Here is a 23,980-nt window from a genome sequence, read left to right on the forward strand (position 1 = left end):
GGAGGCCCTGGGAACTCGTTTGGATATGAGCACCGCATATCATCCACAAACTGACGGGCAAAGAACAATTCAGACTCTTGAAGACATGCTCAGGGCATGTGTGATCGATTTTGGAAACGGATGGGATAAATATCTACCATTAGCAGAATTCTCGTATAATAACAGTTATCATGCGAGCATTAAAGCTGCACCATTCGAAGCACTGTATGGAAGGAAGTGTAGATCCCCTATCTGTTGGAATGAAGTAGGAGATCGACAATTAACTGGTCCCGAGATCAGACACGAAACGACTGAGAAGATAGTACAAATCAAGGAGAGATTGAAAACAGCCCGTAGTCGCCAAAAGAGCTACGCCGATGTCCGAAGGAAACCATTAGAGTTTCAGATCGGTGACATGGTTATGTTAAAGGTGTCACCTTGGAAAGGTGTAATACATTTTGGAAAAAGAGGTAAACTGAACCCAAGGTATGTAGGCCCGTTCAAGATCATCGAACGCATTGGACCGGTAGCTTATCGACTCGAATTACCACAACAACTCGCCGGAGTACATAATACATTTCACGTTTCAAACCTTAAGAAGTGTCTTGCAAAGGAAGACCTCACCATTCCTCTTGAAGAAATCCAAGTCGACGAGAAACTACAATTCATAGAAGAACCAGTCGAAATCATGGACCGTGAAGTTAAACAACTCAAGCAGAGCAACATACCAATCGTTAAGGTTCGTTGGAATGCTCGAAGGGGTCCTGAGTTTACTTGGGAACGAGAGGATCAGATGAAACAAAAGTACCCACATTTGTTTCCCGAGAAGGCAAAATAGGTACAATTTTAAAATTTTGGGACGAAATTTATTTAACGGGTAGGTAATGTAACGACCCAGATTTTTCCGATCGTTTATTGCATATAAGATTAATATTTACATAAATTAAACCTTACCAACATGATAAGCAATCTAAATTGTTGAGATTTATGTTTTTGAAAAGAGTTTTACACAACGTTTGACCGTCCAATTTGACCGATGATATCACGAACTATATAACATACGATAATTATACGTCTGGGTATATATATGTATCTATATATATTTAACATGATCTAAGGATGTTTAACATCTCATTGTGTACTAATAACAATGAGTTGTAGGTATATTTTGAAACTACTAACTTAAGTTTTCAAAACGATAACTATACGTAACGTTCTTTGACATAAATACTTATAATCTATAATACTTATACATGCATCGTATAGATATGTATTTAATCACTTTTAAAGGGCTTACATACATAAAACAATATAAGTATATTTACAAAAGATAGCTATATTTGAATCCTCGTTCCGTTTTCTCAAAGATTTCTATACGTATACCTAGGGTATATGTACCGGTATCATACCCATCTTCTAGATGTATTTACTATTGGTATATACATGTCAAATCAACATCTATTCAGCTCTTGTTCATGCCCTTAAGGCTAGGTAATTAGAATTGGAAGTATGCATGACTAATTTTACAAAATAACAAAATGAAAATTTGTCCATGTTCCCCATTTTCACATTTTTAAGACCTCCCCCCATTCCATTTCTAATTCAATCTTTTACCTTCATTTCCTAGCTAAACACACACATATTCATGAGCCTTAAACACCTTAAACATCTCAGCAAATAACCATGAAGATCTAGCTTCAAAAACAACACTTAAACATCATAAGAAAATCTTTCCAAGAACACTTCAAAAATCCTTCCAAATTTACAAGTTTACTTCCAACCTTTTGATCCAACTCCACCACTCTTTTGGTTCTAGGATTTTACTCATCTTTTACAGCAATCTTGTCTAAGTAACTTGAGGTAGTAACCTTGTTCATAATTTTATTCGATTCATATTTATATAGCTATCTTATTTTGTGATATAAAATTTTAACAACAAGAACATAGTTTGAATGATTTCAAATTTGTTCGCAAACTAAATAGATCCTTCTAACTTAACTTTTAAAATACTTCAAGACTTGTAATATATCATAATGATATGCTAATTTAACAAGATATAACTTGTTTTTACAAAGAACACCTTAAAACTGAATCTATGTCGTCGGAGTGTAACCGGAGGCTGTTTTGGGTTGGATAATTAAAAACCATCTTGAACTTTGAATTAGAAGTTCATGTTTTGGAAAAATGATATTTCTTATGAATATGTTAACACATAAAAATTTCATGGTTTAATTCAAAGTATAAGTATTTTTAGAAAAATGACCATTAAATGTTGTTTTTATGACAAAAATGATTACTTTCATAAGATTCACCTAGAGTTTGGACTATAACCTGTGATTCCGAATGTAAACCAAGGTATTTACAGTTCATATTCTTAAAATTTGACTCGGTCCAAGGAAGTGGCAAGTTGAATCAACAAAAAAGGAGTTGTAACGAAGAAACTACGACTAAAATAAGATCGGGTATCCAAAGCTTGTTTAACAACGAAAATAATTGGAGAAAAATTAAATAAATCATATCTTTCCTAATTAATATGATATTTCATATATATTTACTCATGATTTAATTTTATATATTTCAGGACCACCCGTAAACAACACGAGAAGATTAATCATAAGACCTCATGTACGTACGCAACACGTCATTTGACAACACGGTACTTTATGTACGCAACACGTCATTTGACAACACGGTACCGTGGGTCAAGATTAATTCCGATCAACATGAATACGATGGGGTCTTTATTTTTTTTAGCAACTAATTGTGGACTACTAACATCGGACTGCTAACTACGGACTAAGAAATTATTAAAAGTATTAAAAGTATATATATGAAACGTTTATTTCTTAAAAAGAAAATATGTTGATATATCATATATATGGTTTGGTTTGTGATATCTATCGGAGACCAAGTCGAGTTAAATACCTTCAAGGAAAAGGTGAGTATATAGTCCCACTTTTAAACTCTAAATATTTCGGGATGAGAATACATGCATTTTATGATTTACGTTATAGACACAAGTACTTAAAAATATATTCTACGTTGAGTTGTACCACTGGCATATCTCCCTGTAACTTGGTAACTACTATTTACATGCGGTATTGTAAACGCGAATCCTGTTGATAGATCTATCGGGCCTGACAACCCCAACCGGACTGGACGACCAGTATTCAACGGTTGCACAGTACTTCGTTTCGGTGACTACACTTGGTACGGTGTAGTAAGATTTCATAATAAAGGGAATATGCGACGTTGATTAAATGTTAAGTATGGTTATCAAGTGCTCAACAACTTAGAATATTTTTATTGAAACGTTTATATATGAAATCTTGTGGTCTATATTTATAACGCTGCCGGCATTAAACCTATATCTCACCAACTTTATGTTGACCTTTTAAGCATGTTTATTCTCAGGTGATAACTAAAAGCTTCCGCTGCAACATGTTGAATTTAAGCAAGATCTTGAGTATGCATATTTGTGTCAAAAATAAAACTGCATATCGGAGGATTTGTAATGTAAAATATGTTGGAGGTCGTATTGTTATTATCACATGTAAAGTTTGTAAGTCTAAGATTATCGCTAAACGATAATCATTATTAAGTTGTTTAAACCTTGTATTTGTAATAAAAGCTATGGTTTGTATTGTAAAAACGAATGCAGTTTTTGAAAAATGTCGCATATAGAGGTCAATACCTCGCGATGAAATCATATGTTATTGTATTCGTCCTTATGGTTAAGGTTGGGTTATGACATGAAGGGTTCAATTCTTAGAACCCCATGATTCTCGAATTCTAGAAATGTGTAATATACTAACATGAAAATTTAATTTCTGAAACATTTTCATTTATGCATTGGTTAGTCTACTAAAATGTGAGTGTGTATGTGTATGTTTGTGTGTGTGTGTGGGGGGGGGGGGGGGGGTTGTTGGTGATTTTAGTGTTATTCAACAAGCATTTTAGGTAGTTGCGATTTACGTAGTAGCAATGGTTATCGAGTTATACCTATTAACGAGTTTAAAGAGTGTGAAGTGCACGCCCTTAAGGGTTGAGTCGATAATGCGGTGAAAATTAGCGGGGGTCAAGGGAGCAGTGCCCTTTGCAGGGTCCAAAAGGTAGCGTGCCTGGTTGGGGTCCCGCTCCCAGGCAGCGCCCCGAAACCTCAACCGAAAAGGCACTATATGTTATGTCGAAAAGGTGTTTGCCATGGGGTTTCCAGCCAAAATTTACACCTTTTCGTGTAATAGTTTTTCTCGCCAAAAATGAAGGGTTGCACCCTTTCATTTTAAATTGCCTATGAAACTGTATTTCATAATTCGTTTTGGTACTTTTGCTTACACATACACAACCCACATAATACACATTTCTCTAATAAAGTGATTTGTGATTTTATTGCCAAAGACACAAATTGCGTTCTTGCTTTATCCAGTTATCCTTGTAAAGATTTCGTGAAACCATGACAATCATTGAGTCGAAATACTTTATATAGAAAGTGATTACACGATTTAAGAATCAATCCGGACATTCAAATCATACCCTGTTTCTAACACCTTCCTCCTTTAGAACTGTTCGAATGCTTCCCAAAGTAATTACGTCATTAAGCTTCAATAAAACAGAATCTTGGGCATCAGGAAGCTACTTCAAATCGTTTTCTTAAAGAACAATTTTTTTGGTTGAATCCCCCTGGGTACCATTGCTAGTACCAACCTTCATCTTTATGACATTACTATAAGTGTTTTCTTTGACGTAAAACGCGGCAGGAGAAGTAACCTTCTTAACTAGTGCCTCAGTCCTCTCCTGTTTCTTAATTTCCATTTTAGCTGACTTACGATTTGAAGAACCATTAGGGTTACGACTCCCTTTCTGAAACACACCCACCTTCGCATATAATAGTACATTATCACAACATATCGTGGAAAGCAGTCTAGCAAAATTATCTGGTTCATTGACGTCCGCAACCCTAATAAACCTGAATCCTTGGCCCGTCTTCGAACTTTTGAATGCAACGTAAGACTCTTTAATCATCCCGTACGGTTGACATAAAAGCTTCAAACCCTCGTAATCAACTCTATCAGGAAGATTAGTGATAAAGAAAGTCGTAATATTCTTCTATCCATACAGATTCGGGATCGATCGTTGCACAAACTTGTTACCGTTACGAACCTTACAGTACCAACCATCATCGTCCATTCGATAACGTCCCAAAAAAAAAAAAAGAAACAATCAGAACGAAAGGAAAAAAATTGGCGTCGAAAATAACCTTTAAAAAAATATAGTGGGTGAGTAGTTTAGTGTCATTGGTCAAAATTTTGAGAAAGAAACTATTTTTCCATTATTAATTATTAATTATTATTATTTTGTGTTATTATCTATTTAGTTTAATTATTATACTTAAAATAATAAAAGAGACCTTAAAAATAAAGTAACACTTTCATTGATGAATAAAACTACAGTTCATCAAAAACGAGCTATATCTATCTATAGTTTCTACTAAAATTCTATAATGATGATGTGCTAATTCTTTTGTTAAAAAAAATCAAAAAACAAAAGAAAAAAATCTAACCATGGCGGATGATGCCATTAATCTAAATAATTTTGAATTAAAAATAAATCTTATTAATTATTAATTAATTATTAATTATTATTATTAAATCTTATTAATAATTATTTTAATCATTAAAATTAAATAATTTTGAATTATTTTAATTTACACTTTTAAATTTATATTTATATTTTGAAATATAAATATAAATTTATATTTTAATTTACATTTTTAAAATAAAATGACAACCAATATGATCTCTTATGATTGGATGTGGATTGTTTAATATGCATCTTAGGCGTTTGATGAAATATTCAGCTGACGAATTTTTTAGTCGGACTATGTGGTTCCACGGGTCATTAAACTAAATGACTTTAGCATTTACGTTCACTTAATACCTAAAACATATCATTAAACTGTTTCATTTAAACAAACTCGTGGTTCCACGGGTCATTTCACCTGTATAAAAATGCTACTTTCATAAAAAATGAAAGAACCACAAAAATACAGAGACAAACATAACACAACCAAACTAATACGGAGCACTAAACTACCTATACGAACACCTATAAAATCATAAACGAACAAACTAACAAGAAACACGAGAAAACACGAAACCAATCTCACCAACGAACTCGCAATACTAAGTGCCCGGAGAACTGACGTCACCAAACAAATTGTCGAAGGATAAGAAAGTTATATTCGTGTAAATTGGTTACATATAATAAAAAGTCAATGCATAATAAAGTCAACGCATAATTTGATGCATTTATGTGCATTTAAACCTTAGATAAATCCCAACCCCTGACCTACTTTAAATTTTTGAATAAAATAAATAATTAACTGTGGTTAGAACTTACTGTTAGATAGTGAAACCTAATCCTATGTGTAACCTAAAATTTCACGATTGTGAATTACTATTATTATAATTAGATTTTCTAACCAAGATGAAACAATATGAAAATAAAATATTTTGTTATCAAAAAATGACTTACTTGTAAAGATAATGCTTTCTCAAGTTCTTCCATGATTTCTTTAGCAATAGGACGCTCATCTTGAGTTTCTGCCACACATCGATATGCGACTTCTATAAAAGCATTTAAAGAATCTTGATTTGGTCCTTTATTTAGGGCGGAACTAAGCTCATCTACTTCGTCCAATATTTTTGGATCTATCAATGCATTTATTGTTCCTTCTTCATACCGTCGTCGTGCAACATGTGCAATGCCCTTTTCATCCTCCGCAATGTAAATTTGATCATTGGCAATCTTCCCTGACAAGATCTCAAATAAAACTACCCCGAATGAGTAGATATCTATTGCTCTTTTCAACCTACCCGTCTTCAAATATTCTGGATCCAAATACACTTGAGTGCCTGCAATATTATTTGTATAAATAGTTTCTTTTTCTTGATTTGCATAATGAAATCTCGAGAGCCCAAAGTCAGCAATCTTAGCTACCAACTTCACGCCTAACAAAATGTTGCCGCTTTTTATGTCACGGTGTATTATCCTTTCCTCATCCTCTGTCTTGTTATGAAGATAGTTTAATCCACGTGCAATATCAATGCAGATCTTTAAACGTAGTGCCCAAGTAAGGTTAATTGATTTAGTTGTGCTTCCCAAATAGGTATCAAGGCTTCCATTAGAAGCATACTCATAAACAAGTATCATATGAGGACCTTCATCACAAAAACCAAGTAGAGTGACTATGTTGGGATGCTTACAACTAGTAAGCAATTCAATTTCTGCAACAAATCCTTCTTTTGCATGCTTATCTTCTTTAAGGCACTTTATTGCTACAGTTTTGCGCTTTTTTGAAATTTCACTTTTATTTTGATCTTCTGTTGGGAGCTCAAGTTCTGCTCCGTACACGTTACCATATGTTCCCGACCCAAGATATCTTTGAGTAAAATTCTTAGTGGCCAACACTATTGTTGGAAGCTTCGACGAGCCCAACACACCCACTATAGAGGACCTAGACTATACTAGACTCACTACACCAACACTTTGACGTTGGTTAGCCTTTAATTTTATAAATCCTTAGTGCACAATGTACTTAGGCGACAGTGTCGACCATATATCTTTAGGCGGTATAACCGACCATGTATTACTTAGGCGGCAGAGCCGACCATATAATAAGAACAACAAAAGTGCACTAAGAACTTAAACACAAACTAAGGCTTAACCGGAAAACTTAACAAAGAACACTTTTATTAATACAAAATACAATTACAATATTACCTACTTATAAGTTTTCTCTTCTCTAACTCACACTCTTCTTACTTCCTCACAACTCTCACTCACTCCTTATTTCACTCTCACAACTTCACACAACACAAATGAAATCTCCTCCCATATTTATACTACTCCATGGAACATTCTAGAACCTAGATATTTCCATAGATATATAAATATCTAGATATTTCTACAACCTATAAATATCTAGATTTTTCTTTTACATTTCAATTTCTAGATTTTTCTCTCATATTCTAATATCTAGATATTTTCTTATACATATTAATATCTAGATATTTTACCCATATACATTTACTAATTCCATATTATTCTAAATTTGCATTGTATTTTAACACTCCCCCTCAATGCAAATTTTCTTCCAACGATGTCTTGCAGACCATTCCAAGTGCTTCTCTGAATTTTGTAAACTTCGGTTTACTTAGGCTCTTGGTGAATATATCTGCAACCTGTTCATCTGACTTTGTTGGCACCATCTTGATCTCCCCTTCAAGGACCTTCTCACGAACATAGTGATAGTGCACTTCTATATGTTTTGTTCTCGCATGAAAGACTGGATTTTCTGCTAGACGTATAGCTGATAAGTTATCGCAGAAAAGCTTTACTTGATAATCTGTTGATTGATGAAGATCTTCCATTAGTTGCTTCAACCAAGTAATTTCTTGTGTTGCTGATGCTGCCGATCGATATTCTGCTTCGGTGCTTGATAAGGATACAGTTGGTTGTCTCTTGCTGCACCATGATATTACTCCCGATCCAAGACTAAACATGTATCCAGTTGTTGATCGTCGTGTATCATAGTCTCCAGCATAATCAGCGTCACAGTATCCATGTAACAACCCGACTTCATAACCCAAAAACGCGTACCAAAAAAAAAAAATTTAAGGCAGTGCATCTGGACGGCGTCCAGAATCCTGGACGGCGTCCAGCTCAGAAGGGTGGGACGGCGTCCAGTGTTTTGGGACGGCGTCCAGCTCAAACAACTGGGACGGCGTCTAAGCAATTGGGACGGCGTCCCAATGGCCTTCCAGCCACTGATCACGGGTCCAACTCACACGAGCGGAAAACCCGCTTCCCGACACTTTCAAACGGAAACCTTTTTACCACAAGTCAATATAAGTGAAACTAAGAGATTTTCATCATCAAATCAAGTTTTACATCAACGGGTCCACATCGCCCATTTTACGAGTTTCGTTCTAAAGTAAAAGTTTCGACCAAATATAAGTTTAAGTTCCAAACGACACTAGAGCATGGTGTTTGGGGTTAAACTACCCAATCTCGGTCGAACTCCAAAAGCTAATACCCAAAAGCATCCCCTAACAAAACAAGCGGGAGATCACTAATCCAATTGAACGCTCTTACCCTTGTCAATGCCCGAGCCTATAAAAAAAGTAAACAACGAGAGGGTAAGCAAAGCTTAGTGAATGCAATAATTATACGAATACATATATAATTATACCTACTTGCATACACTTACACAACCGCAAACATGCTAGCAAACAACATTAGCTTATCGTCGCAATAACAAGCTATAAATCACCAATACCCCCAAGCTAGCATAACATCCGCATATAAATGTAACTCGAATAATATAATATGCTTACAACACAAATAACCATGGTCGACCAATAGTACAAGGGAACGGCGCTCGCAAAAACGCCATCGGTGTTCATAACATCCGTTAGGGCACTTAACACCTCGCACCACTAACCCCTAGGGTGGCACCTTAACACCTCGGCACATCACCCCGAGTGGCATCTTAACACCTCGATGCAACACTCATTATTTTACGGAGTGGTGTCTTAACACCTCGACACTACACTCCTAGGTGGCATCTTAACACCTCGATGCTACACCCGAGTGGCATCTTAACACCTCGATGCTACACTCTTCACGTGAAACATGGTGTCTTAGCACCTCGACACTACCCGTTTCACGCTACAACAAATAGATACATTATATACATACGCATATAATTATTCCACTCACCTCAAAGTCTTCGTGTAAGATAACCGAACTTGCAACGTCAATGTAACTTACCTATTACATTTTAGCACATAATCAATTCACAACTCAAGTCGGTCAAGCAACTCACTTAACAATCTAGAGTCTTTTGACCCTAAGTGCAATCCCGACCCATTTTGCACCTTTAACCCTAATAATGGGTTAACTTCACCAAAAACCCTAACTTTAGCCAATTAAGGTATTAACACACTTTTAACCACAAAGTTAACTCGTTTTCATACTTGCAAGACAACCTAGGTCATCAAAGACCCATTTGACCCATTTTTAGGTCAACACACCCATTTGGGTCACCCACAACCCAAATCACACCCACTAACATTAACTATAAGTGTATTAGTATTTACTTAGGTCTTTAAGACCCATTTACACCATTTACCCTTTCAAAACCCTAAGTTAGTCACCAATTGGGTCTTCATGACCCAAACTTACCCAAAAACCCCAAATTACTCACAAATGGGTTTTATGTGCAATACTAACCCAAACCCTAACCCTTAAACACATTAAACTAAGGTAATCAAGTTTAGGGCTTACCACAACAATCAAAACGTAGCTAAGGAGGAGATGAACAACTTTAACTCCCGAGTTCTAACCCGAAATGAGCTTCTTCTTCCCCGATTTAAGCTTTCTCACACTTAACCACCCCCTCTCTCTCTAGAATGAATGGATGATGTTTGGTGGTTGAGAAATGAAGTAATGAGCTCACCAAACTGATCCTAAGGCCTTTAATTCATTTACCAAGTGAAATTACCAATTTACCCATCTAAAATATTTAAAAACAAAAAGACATGCCTGCAAGCCATCCTGGACGGCGTCCAAAATGTTGGACGGCGTCCAGGTCTTCAAACTGGGACGGCGTCCCAAAGTGTTGGACGGCGTCCAGGTATTCAAACTAGGATGGCGTCCCAAAGTGTTGGACGGCGTCCAAACCCAAAAGAAAACAGGATCTTACAACTCTCCCCCACTTGAACCGGATTGCGACCTCGCAATCCAAGCCGCATGACACGAGGGAAGATAAACTAACACGAACTCTTCGGGCTCCCAAGTGAACTCGGAACCTTTACTTCGCCGCCATTGAACCTTGAAAGTTCTCACCTCTTTATTCCTCAACATTTTCACCTTCTCGTCAAGGATAGCAATCGGTTCCTCGACATATTCTAACTTGTTGTTTAGCTCGATCTCGTCTAAAGGCATCCATGAGGAATCATCCGCAAGACACTTACGGAGGTGGGAAACATGAAATGTATTATTGATCCCCGCAAGCTCTTCGGGTAATTCCAATCGATATGCAACTTCACCAACACGAGCTGAAACCTTGAACGGCCCAATAAACCGAGGAGCTAACTTTCCCCGTTTTCGAAATCGAATAATACCCTTCCATGGCGAAACCTTAAGCATCAACATATCGCCTTCTTGGAACTCAATCAATCGCCTACGTCTATCGGCATACGACTTTTGCCTATCTTGAGCCTTCTTCAAATGTTCCCGAATCAAATCGATCTTGTTATTTGTCTCTAAAACCAAATCGGTACTCCCGATCTCTCTTTGACCCACTTCTCCCCAACAAACGGGAGTTCGACACCTACGCCCATAAAGCATTTCGTAAGGTGGCATCCCGATACTAGTATGATAACTATTATTGTACAAGAATTCCACCAAAGGCAAATGTTCATCCCAACTACCACCAAAGTCAATGATGCACGCCCGTAACATATCTTCCAAAGTTTGATTCGTACGTTCGGTTTGACCGTCCGTTTGAGGATGATACGCCGTGCTCAACTTCAATTGCGTGCCCATATCTTCATGAAACTTTTCCCAAAACCGAGATGTAAAACGGGTATCTCGATCCGAAATAATAGATATAGGAACCCCATGTCGCGAGACCACTTCTTTGATAAACAACTTAGCCAAAGTCTCCGACGATATCGCTTCTTTAATGGGAAGAAACAAAGCGCTTTTTGTCAATCGGTCAACTATAACCCAAATCGAATCGAATTGGGTTCTCGCCGTTTTAGGTAACTTTGTAATGAAATCCATGGTAATGTGCTCCCATTTCCATTTCAGGATTTCTAACGGTTGCAACTTACCATACGGCTTTTGGTGTTCGGCTTTTACTTGTAAACACGTGACACATTGCTCAACATACTTCACAACATCACGTTTCATGCCCGGCCACCAATAATCTTTCTTCAAGTCAAGATACATTTTCGTCGCGCCCGGATGAATGGAGTATTTTGACTTATGTGCTTCATCAAGTAGCACTCGTCGGTAATCACCCATCTTAGGCACCCACACCCTTCCTTGGAAAGACAACAAACCACGCGGACCCATAGTAATAAACTCCGATTGGCCCACGATTCACTCCGTATGCTTGTTGTGAACATAAGCCTCTATTTGAATCTCACCAAGCTTTTCAAGAAAATCGTTGGTAATAATCAAACGTAACGACCCCACTTTTATCGCCGGATGTTGACTCTTTCGACTCAACGCATCCGCGACCACATTCGCCTTACCCGGATGATAAAGTATTTCACAATCGTAGTCTTTCACCACATCCATCCACCTACGTTGGCGATAATTCAAATCTCGTTGATTAAAGAGATGTTTCAAACTCTTATGATCCGAATAAATCGTACACTTGACACCATACAAGTAATGGCGCCAAATTTTCAACGCATGCACTACCGCCGCCAACTCAAGATCATGAGTCGGATACCTCGTTTCATGTTCCTTTAATTGTCGAGAGGCATAAGCGATGACTTTACCTCTTTGCATTAGAACACACCCGAGACCATTTAAGGAAGCATCACAATAAACCACCATGTCTTCAACACCTTCCGGTAACACTAACACCGGAGCTTGACACAACTTCTCTTTTAACAATTGAAAAGCAATTTCTTGCTCGTTCTCCCAACCAAACCTCGCATTCTTCCTTGTCAATTTCGTCAATGAAGAAGCGATCTTAGAAAAATCTTGGATAAACCTACGATAATAACCGGCCAATCCGAGAAAACTTCGGATTTCCGTAGGTGTAGTCGGTCGTCCCCAACTCTTCACCGTCTCGATCTTCCCCGGATCTACTTGAATACCGTTTTCGTTCACAATATGACCAAGGAATTGAACTTCCCTTAGCCAAAATTCACATTTGGAGAACTTTGCATACAACTTCTCCTTTCGTAGCGTCTTCAATACTTCACGCAAATGATGTTCATGTTCGTTCATACTTTTCGAGTAGACTAGTATGTCGTCAATGAACACTATTACCGACTTGTCCAACATAGGTTGGCACACTCGGTTTATAAGATCCATGAATGCCGCCGGTGCATTCGTAAGACCAAAGGGCATAACTACAAACTCATAATGCCCGTAACGCGTTCGAAAAGCCGTTTTCTCTATGTCTTCCTCACGGACCCGCATTTGGTGATAGCCGGACCGTAGGTCGATCTTAGAGAAATACGTTGCACCTTGAAGTTGATCAAATAAATCGTCAATCCTAGGTAATGGATAACGATTCTTGATCGTCACTTTATTCAACTCACGGTAATCAATGCACATACGCATACTACCATCTTTCTTCTTCACAAATAACACCGGAGCGCCCTACGGTGAAGCACTCGGTCGAATAAAACCCTTCTCGAGCAACTCTTGGGTTTGATTTAACAACTCTTGCATTTCCGTTGGTGCTAAACGATAAGGGGTTTTAGCAATGGGAGTAGCTCCCGGAACCAACTCAATACGAAACTCAACTTGTCTTTCCGCCGGAACACCCGGTAATTCGTCCGGAAAAACGTCTTCGAATTCACTAACAACCAGAATTTCATGAATAGGTGGTGGCTCATTGCGAGTATCAACAACATGAGCAAGGAAAGCCATGCCACCGGTAACAACAAAACGACGTGCCCGTGCAAAAGTGCATATCGGCACCGGTCTCCTTCGCTTATCACCATGAATAATTAACTCTCCCCCACTTAGGGTCTTTACACGAATAAACTTATCATGGAATGCAATATCGGCTCTATAACGATCAAGCCAATCCATACCAACGACAATATCAAAGTCGCCCAAGGTCATTGGAATAAGATCAATTTTAAAGGTTTCGGCACCAAAAACAACATCACAATTTTCACACACATCAACCACTAGCACCGTCTTGCCGTCTGCTATTTCGACTTCTATCGGACGACTTAACTTAGCTAACGGTCTATTAAGTTTAGGCACAAATTTAGGAGACACAAACGACAAATTTGCACCGCTATCGAAAAGAATCCTTGCCGGATTAGAATTAACCATGTAAGTACCTGAGACAACTTCGTGCGATTGTTTGGCTTCATCATTGGTCATCAAATAGTTGCGACCCCTAGCCGTACCCGACGCCTTCTCTAACCGTTTCACATTGTTCTTTCGCAAGTCGGGACACTCCGGCTTCTTATGCCCCTCTTTGCCGCAATTAAAACAAGTGATTTTGTTTCCGGAACGTGGTTTCGGACACTCACTGTAGTGACCCGAACTTTTCCATGTTTATATATATTAATTGAGATTGATATTACATGATTAAATGTTTCCAACATGTTAAGCAATCAAACTTGTTAAGACTTGATTAATTGAAATATGTTTCATATAGACAATTGACCACCCAAGTTGACCGGCGATTCACGAACGTTAAAACTTGTAAAAACGACATGACGATATATATATGGATATACATATGGTTAACATGAGATTATGATAAGTAAGTATCTCCATAAGTATATTAACAATGAGTTATATACATATAAACAAGACTACTAACTTAAGGATTTCGAAACGAGACATATATGTAACGATTATCGTTGTAACGACATTTAAAGGTATATATATCATATTAAGATATATTAATATATCATAATATCATGATAATATAATAATTTAACATCTCATTAGATATAATAAACAATGGGTTAACAACATTAATTGAGATCGTTAACTTAAAGGTTTCAAAACAACACTTACATGTAACGACTAACGATGACTTAACGACTCAATTAAAATGTATATACATGTAGTGTATTTAGATGTATTAAAATACTTTTGGAAGACTTCAAGACATATATCAAAACACTCATACTTAACGAAAATGGTTACAGTTACTTTCCCATTCTTTTCTTTCATCAAGAATTCTAGTCGTATTCTTACCCGTATTATACACAGCTTCAAAACGTACTTACTATGGGTATATACCAATAGGAACTAGCATGGGATTCCACTCTTGATTATGTCATGTATGACTAATCAATTTTAACTTCTACCATGAGCTAGTCAACTAACTAGAACTCCTTTTAACCCCACTCACCACTCACCAATTACCACTCATCATTCACTCCATTTCACTTCCAATTCTCTTTCTAATTCTCTCTCAACACACACACACACACACACTATTATGAACGTATTTTTCCAGTAGTTAATCATCATCTTCATCAAAAATCACTTCAAGAATCAAGCTATAATCATCATAGGAAGAACACTTCAAGAACACTTCAAAAATCCCTTCAAGTTTACTAATTTACTTCCAAGCTTTCTAATCCATTCCAAGTAATCATCTAAGATCAAGAAACCTTTATTATATACAGTAGGTTATCTTTCTTATTCAAGGTAATATTCATATTCAAACTTTGATTTAATTTCTATAACTATAAACTATCTTAATTCGAGTAAAAATCTTACTTGAACTTGTTTTTGTGTCATGATCCTACTTCAAGAACTTTCAAGCCATCCAAGATCCTTTGAAGCTAGATCATTTCTTGTCACTTCCAGTAGGTTTACCTACTAAACTTGAGGTAGTAATGATGTTCATAACATCATTCGATTCATATATATAAAACTATCTTATTCGAAGGTTTAAACTCGTAATCACTAGAACATAGTTTAGTTAATTCTAAACTTGTTCGCAAACAAAAGTTAATCCTTCTAACTTGACTTTTAAAATTAACTAAACACATGTTCTATATCTATATGATATGCTAACTTAATGATTTAAAACCTGGAAACACGAAAAACACCGTAAAACCGGATTTACGCCGTCGTAGTAACACCGCGGGCTGTTTTGGGTTAGTTAATTAAAAACTATGATAAACTTTGATTTAAAAGTTGTTATTCTGAGAAAATGATTTTTATTATGAACATGAAACTATATCCAAAAATTATGGTTAAACTCAAAGTGGAAGTATGTTTTCTAAAATGGTCATCTAGACTTCGTTCTTTCGACTGAAATGACTACCTTTACAAAAACGACTAGTAACTTATTTTTTCGACCAAAAACCTATACTTTTTCTGTTTAGATTCATAAAATAGAGTTCAATATGAAACCATAGCAATTTGATTCACTCAAAACGGATTTAAAATGAAGAAGTTATGGGTAAAACAAGATTGGATAATTTTTCTCATTTAAGCTACGTGAAAATTGGTAACAAATCTATTCCAACCATAACTTAATCAACTTGTATTGTATATTATGTAATCTTGAGATACCATAGACACGTATACAATGTTTCGACCTATCATGTCGACACATCTATATATATTTCGGAACAACCATAGACACTCTATATGTGAATGTTGGAGTTAGCTATACAGGGTTGAGGTTGATTCCAAAATATATATAGTTTGAGTTGTGATCAATACTGAGATACGTATACACTGGGTCGTGGATTGAATCAAGATAATATTTATCGATTTATTTCTGTACATCTAACTGTGGACAACTAGTTGTAGGTTACTAACGAGGACAGCTGACTTAATAAACTTAAAACATCAAAATATATTAAAAGTGTTGTAAATATATTTTGAACATGCTTTAATATACATGTATATATTGTTATAGGTTCGTGAATCAACAGTGGCCAAGTCTTACTTCTCGACGAAGTAAAAATCTGTGAAAGTGAGTTATAGTCCCACTTTTAAAATCTAATATTTTTGGGATGAGAATACATGCAGGTTTTATAAATGATTTACAAAATAGACACAAGTACGTGAAACTACATTCTATGGTTGAATTATCGAAATCGAATATGCCCCTTTTTATTAAGTCTGGTAATCTAAGAATTAGGGGACAGACACCCTAATTGACGCGAATCCTAAAGATAGATCTATTGGGCCTAACAAACCCCATCCAAAGTACCGGATAACTAGATACCCTCTGACCAAGTCTGACGATTCACGAACAATTGTGTGTAAATAAAAATTTAAATATATATAAATATATAAATGTTATGAATCTATATATGATTACTATCAGTAATATTATTATTCGTAAGTAATTTTATCAATAATAAAATCATTGTTAATATTATTAGTATTTTTATCAAATTAATAATTATTAATTAATAGAATTACTATTATTATTACTATTATTATTAATAATTATATTATTATTAATACATGTACAGTTATTAATTAATGAAATTAAAATAAAATAAAATATATAAGGATGGATAGAACACGTACTATGCTTCTCTAATCAGTTCCTATATATATATTTTTTTTCTATTCCTGTTAAACTATTAAACCCGTGATTTGTTAAATGATAAAGTCAAGGTATCTATTTATCACCTTTTCCTCAATGCTCTCTATATATACATAATCATATACATAACATACATAAAAATTGTTATAATTCAGTAGGCTTATAACTACCTTTAGTGGTTTGATTCTTGATGTTATAATTCAGTAGGCTTATAACTACCTTTAGTGGTTTGATTCTTGATGTTATAATTCAGTAGGCTTATAACTACCTTTAGTGATTTGATTCTTGATTTAGAATACTAATAATGAAGTGTAAGAACAATGATGATAATGGAGAGAAAGAAAGAAAACACTTTGTAAGTGTGAGAAATGGTGCTAGTTTAATGCTTGCATTCATGAGTATTTATAGCCTAAAATCTCAATATAAAAATACATACTTTGTGTACCAAAATTGACTATATGTATACACCAAAATTGACTATCCATATCTATATTATTATTATTATTATAACACTCCCCCTTGGATAGCAATTTTATTTTGTTGAAGATCAACTATAAATTACTGCCTCGTTAAAAACCTTGCTAAAGAAAACCCAGTGGGAAAAAACTTTAGCTAAGGGAAAAAGAGTGCAGCATGGAGTTGACTCCCCCTCAAGTAGACATCGCTTCAGCTGTTACATCTTTTGAACATGTCTCATGCCAATGTTATGAACGTGTGTTCTGAAAATAGCAGTTGGAAGTGCTTTCGTGAAAAGATCAGCAGAGTTTTTGCTAGATTGCACATATCTCATTTCAATCTGGTTGTCCTTAATGAGATTTTGAATGTATGAGAAGAATCTAGGTGGTATGTGTTTTGTTCGGTCACTTTTGATATACCCTTCTTTCATCTGTGCTATGCAAGCTGCATTATCTTCATAGATAGTTGTTGGACTTTTATCGCGTTCTAGTCCACAAGAATCAGTAATGAGTTGTGTCATTGATCTCAACCAAAAACATTCTCGAGTAGCTTCATGTAATGCAATCACTTCGGCATGATTTGACGATGTAGCAACAAGTGTTTGTTTTTGAGAACGCCATGATATTGCAGTACCTCCATTTAGGAATACATATCCAGTTTGAGATTTAGCTTTATGTGGATCAGATAAATAACCTGCATCTGCATAACCAACCAAATCTTGTTTTGATTCGTTAGAATAAAATAATCCTAAATCAGTAGTTCCTCGAAGGTATCGAAATATGTGTTTGATCCCATTCCAGTGTCTTTTGGTAGGAGCAGAGCTGAACCTTGCCAACAAATTAACTGCAAAAGAAATGTCAGGTCTTGTACAATTTGTAAGATACATAAGAGCTCCAATTGCACTAAGATATGGTACTTCTGGTCCAAGAATGTCTTCTTGATCTTCACATGGACGAAATGGATCAGCTTCAACATTGAGTGATCTAACAACCATAGGAGTACTTAATGGTTTTGCCTTGTCCATATTGAAACGTTTCAAAATCTTTTCAGTATATGTTGTTTGATGTACAAGTAAACCATTAGGCATATGCTCAATTTGTAAACCAAGGCAATACTTGGTTTTTCCGAGATCTTTCATTTCAAATTCTTTCTTTAGAAGTTGAATGGCTTCATAGATCTCTTTATTTGTACCTATGATGTTAAGATCATCAACATAAACAGCTATGATCACATATCCGGATGTTGTTTTCTTAATGAAAACACAAGGGCAAGTAAGATTATTTGTATACCCTTTGCTTATCAAGTAATCACTTAATCGGTTATACCACATACGTCCCGATTGTTTTAACCCATATAAAGATCTTTGTAATTTAATCGAATACATTTCTTTGGGTTTTGCATTTGATGCTTCTGGTACCTTAAATCCTTCAGGTATCTTCATATATATATCACTATCAAGTGATCCATATAGATAAGCAGTCACAACATCCATGAGATGCATTTCTAAATTTTTAGAAACTGCCAGACTGATTAAGTACCTAAAAGTAATTGCATCCATAACAGGAGAATAAGTTTCTTCATAATCAATTCCCGGTCTTTGAGAAAAACCTTGAGCTACAAGTCTAGCTTTATACCTTGTAACTTCATTTTTCTCATTTCTTTTTCGGACAAAAATCCATCTGTATCCTACAGGTTTCACATCTTTAGGAGTGAGAATGATGGATCCGAAAACTTTTCTTTTATTGAGTGATTCTAATTTAGCTCGTATTGCTTCTTTCCATTGAGCCCAATCATGTCTATTTTGACATTCAACCATAGATGTTGGTTCTGGATCATCATCATTATTCATGATGTCATATGCAACATTAAATGAAAATTTCTCATCAAGATTTTTCATTTCATTTCGGTTCCATAATATTTTTGAATATGCATAATTGATTGCAATTTCTGTATTGACATCATCAATCTCCTCTGCAGTAGGAGTACTGATTTGTGGTTCTTCTTGAACACTTTCTTTTACTTCATTATCAGCTGATTTTCTTTTTCGAGGATTTTTATCCTTTGAACCGATTGGTCTTCCACGTTTCTGACGTGGCAAAGATTCATGAGTGACGTTATTGCCAGCTTTTGGAATTTCAATTCGAGCTGGAGTATTTACTGCTGGTATATATGATTTTGTCACCGTTTTTGTATCTGTAAATGCATCAGGCAATTGATTTGCAAGTTCTTGTATATGCATTATCTTTTGAACTTCTGTCTCGCATTCTTTTGTGCGAGGATCAAGATACTTTAATTGAGGTTCACACCATGAAACATCATTTTCTTTATTTTTCATTTCTCCCCCTAATCTAGGGAACAATGTTTCATTAAAATGACAATCAGCAAAACGTGCTGTAAAAACGTCACCTGTCATAGGTTCAATATACCTTAATATTGAAGATGTTTCATATCCAACATATATTCCCAACCTCCTTTGAGGACCCATTTTTGTACGTTGTGGTGTCGCAATTGGAACATACACTGCACAACCAAATGTTCTAAGATGGGAAATATTTGGCTCTTGACCAAAAGCAAGTTGTAGGGGGGAATATTTATGACTTGCACTTGGTCTGATGCGAATCAATGCAGCAGCATGTAAAATTGCATGACCCCATATAGATACAGGGAGTTTTGTTCTCATTATCAATGGTCTAGCGATTAACTGTAAACGTTTAATCAATGACTCGGCTAAACCATTTTGTGTATGCACATGAGCAACAGAATGTTCAACAACAATTCCTATAGACATGCAATAGTCATTAAATGCTTGAGATGTAAATTCACCAGCATTATCAAGTCTCACCCTTTTAATGGTGTAATCAGGAAAATGAGCTCTCAATTTAATAATTTGGGCAAGAAATTTTGCAAATGCCACATTACGGCTTGATAACAGACAAACATGAGACCATCTGCTAGATGCGTCTATTAGAACCATGAAATATCTAAATGGTCCACATGGTGGATGAATTGGTCCACATATATCACCTTGAATTCTTTCAAGAAACATTGGTGATTCTTTCTCAACCTTAAGTGGTGAGGGTCTAGTTATCAATTTTCCAAGAGAGCAAGATGTACATGGAACCATTGTATCATGATGGATTTTTCTATCCTTTAGTGGATGTCCATGAGTACATTCAATAATCCTTTTCATCATTGTTGATCCTGGATGGCCTAATCTGTTATGCCATAAACTGAATACACCAGGATCAATATATTTTTCGTTAACTACCATATGTATTTCTGGTACATTTATATGTGTATAATGTAATCCAGAACTAAGTCTTGGCAGTTTTTCAACCACATGACTCTTGTCAGTGATACTTAAATATTTCTCATTTTCTGTTGTCACTGACTGATAATCATACCCGTTAAGGTATATGTCGGAGAAACTCAATAAATTTCTGCTTGACTTGGGAGAAAATAAGGCATCATTTATTAAAAATTTTGTACCATTTGGTAGTATGAAATTTGCCTTTCCTATCCCTTTTATCAAGTTAGCAGGTCCTGATATTGTATGTATAGTTCCTTCCGTTGGTTTTAGATCAATAAAATATTTCTCGGATTTAAGTATAGTGTGTGTAGTTCCACTGTCTGCTATACAGAGATCTCCACCACTTGATTGATGTTGTATTCCAGCAAAATTCATATTGAACTTCATATATAAGAAATAAATAGTGAGTACATTAATATTACACAATATTTTAAACGCAAATAGATAGTACTGAAACATTTAGCAAACATAATGACAAAGACAGACGATATTAAATCGTTTATTTTTCAAAAGACACACAACTTAAACATTCAAGAAATCTTCATATAAATCAGATGGTTTCTCAGTGACTGTTGGATCAATATTATCCACAAAATTTACTTCCTTTTCTTTACCTTTCAGCGAATCCTGATACATCTTAACAAGATGTTTAGATGTTCGGCAAGTATTAGCCCAGTGGCCCATTCTACCACATCTGTAGCAAGATTCTTCAGAATTTTTAGAAGAATTTTCTTCAACATCTTGTTTAATGGGCTTGTTTTGTGGTTGATATTTATATTTTCGTGGATTACTATTTCTTTGACCACCACGGCCACGACCACGACCACGTCCACGCCCATTACCATTACCATAAGGATGGTTTCTACCATAGTTATGGCTTTTGGCATGATGATGGTGATGGTTATTATAACCACGACCTTGCCCGCGTCCTTGTCCCTGTTTATAATTATTTGCAGTATTTGCTTCAGGGATTGCAAGTGTACCAGTAGGACGGGATTGCTGATTTTTCATTAATAGCTCATCATTTTGCTCTGCAACTAAGAGATATGAATTAAGTTCAGGATATGTTTTGAACTTTAGCATTCTCAAGTTTCTTTGCACTGTGATGTTTGCAGCATTCATTGTGGAGAAAGTTTTCTCCATCATGTCTGCATCACTAATTTCATGTCCACAGAATTTAAGTTGTGAACATGTATTATACAGAGCTGAGCTGTATTCATTTACTTTCTTAAAGTCTTGGAACCTTAATGTTCTCCATTGTTCCATTGCAGCTGGAAGTAAAATTTCTCTTTGATTATTGAATCTGCTTTTGAGACCTTCCCATAAAACATGGGGATCTTCTACAGTCACATAATTATTTTGTAAGCATTCATCAATATGTTGATGAATAAAGCAACATGCCGTAGCTTGTTCTTTTTCAGAACAAGTGTTGTTTTCATTTATGGTTTCAAGAATACCCATTGATTTAAGATGCATTTTTACTTTTATAACCCATGGCATGTAGTTGTTTCCAGTTGATTCTAAAGGAGTAAATTTAAGCTTTTCCAGATTCGACATTTTCTATTATCAAAAATTAAAACAAACATCATGATAAATTAGAGTCAATTTATATTCATAAGTATATAAACATTAAACATAAATTTAATATAACATAAATGATAAGTAGGTGACAGTGTCGACCATGTGTAAGCAATCATAAATAAATGTTATATAACAAAAATATAAATATTAGTAAACATAAATGAAAATTTGGCGACAGTGTCGACCATATATTTTTTCAGGTGGTATAACCGACCTATATCATTCTGGTGGTATAACCGACCATATATCATTTTGGTGGTATAACCGACCATATATCATTTTGGTGGTATAACCGACCATATATCATTTTGGTGGCAGAGCCAACCATATTTAGTATTAAGATTATCGTGCTGATAACGTGTTATAATTCAGTAGGCTTATAACTACCTTTAGTGGTTTGATTCTTGATGTTATAATTCAGTAGGCTTATAACTACCTTTAGTGGTTTGATTCTTGATGTTATAATTCAGTAGGCTTATAACTACCTTTAGTGATTTGATTCTTGATTTAGAATACTAATAATGAAGTGTAAGAACAATGATGATAATGGAGAGAAAGAAAGAAAACACTTTGTAAGTGTGAGAAATGGTGCTAGTTTAATGCTTGCATTCATGAGTATTTATAGCCTAAAATCTCAATATAAAAATACATACTTTGTGTACCAAAATTGACTATATGTATACACCAAAATTGACTATCCATATCTATATTATTATTATTATTATAACAAAAATCATAAATGTTGAACTTTCTAACTAGTAATCACACCCTTCACCGACACTTTATCTTCAACCGGCATCATGAGCAACCAATTTACCATCTTGCATTCTCTTCTAAACTATCACCCATTTCATCACTACCACCAGGACCATCACCAATCACCACCATGGTTTTATTCTTCTTCTTCCACTAAGAACCACTTGTTCAAGTTAACTTTCAAAACCAAACCCATCATCTTTAATCACCATCGACCGTTTGTAATATGCTAACTTGTTTCTATCTTTATCAAATCACCATCCACCCCCGACACCATCCTCATCATTGATAACCGTAAACCACCACTTTGAGCAACAAACTGCAATTACTACTTTAATATTACGGTACCATCTATTTTTCTGTTTCATTTTAACCAAACAAACAACCACAAACCCACCATCATCGTTGCTAGTTCCTTGCTTTGATCCGTTCGTTTCTGTGCGAAGCACCACCACCCTTGCCATATTTATTCTCACTCTCTCAAATACACCATATATCTTTCTCTTGATTCCTGATTGAAACCCGTTGTGAAACCCACCAATTTCTTAGCTAATACTCGTCAATTATGGTTATGATGATGG

At 35.5% G+C, this 23,980-nt stretch overlaps 1 protein-coding gene across 1 annotated transcript; it reads right to left on the reverse strand.

Annotated features, from left to right (window-relative positions):
• Positions 1-4,629: 4,629 nt before the first annotated feature.
• Positions 4,630-23,531, reverse strand: LOC139888309 (probable receptor-like protein kinase At2g23200). The gene is made up of 3 exons (XM_071871324.1): positions 23,469-23,531; positions 6,514-7,461; positions 4,630-4,854 (listed from the first exon to the last, which is right to left on the reverse strand). The coding sequence occupies exons 1-3, from the start codon at positions 23,529-23,531 to the stop codon at positions 4,630-4,632; spliced, it is 1,236 nt and encodes a 411-aa protein (XP_071727425.1).
• Between the last annotated feature and the right edge of the window lie 449 nt (positions 23,532-23,980).

The sequence above is a fragment of the Rutidosis leptorrhynchoides genome, chromosome 2 (assembly GCF_046630445.1).
Source record: "Rutidosis leptorrhynchoides isolate AG116_Rl617_1_P2 chromosome 2, CSIRO_AGI_Rlap_v1, whole genome shotgun sequence".
Classification (NCBI taxonomy): Eukaryota; Viridiplantae; Streptophyta; class Magnoliopsida; order Asterales; family Asteraceae; genus Rutidosis; species Rutidosis leptorrhynchoides.

Excerpts from the sequence above, each read along its gene's own strand:
- LOC139888309 (XM_071871324.1), bottom strand. The coding sequence starts at position 23,531 with ATGGTGGTGATTGGTGATGGTCCTGGTGGTAGTGATGAAATGGGTGAT. Across the intron at positions 7,462-23,468 it reads GTGATAGTTTAGAAGAGAAT|CTTCCAACAATAGTGTTGGC; the intron begins GCAAGATGGTAA and ends GGCTCGTCGAAG. Across the intron at positions 4,855-6,513 it reads AGAAAGCATTATCTTTACAA|GTGGGTGTGTTTCAGAAAGG; the intron begins GTAAGTCATTTT and ends TTATATGCGAAG.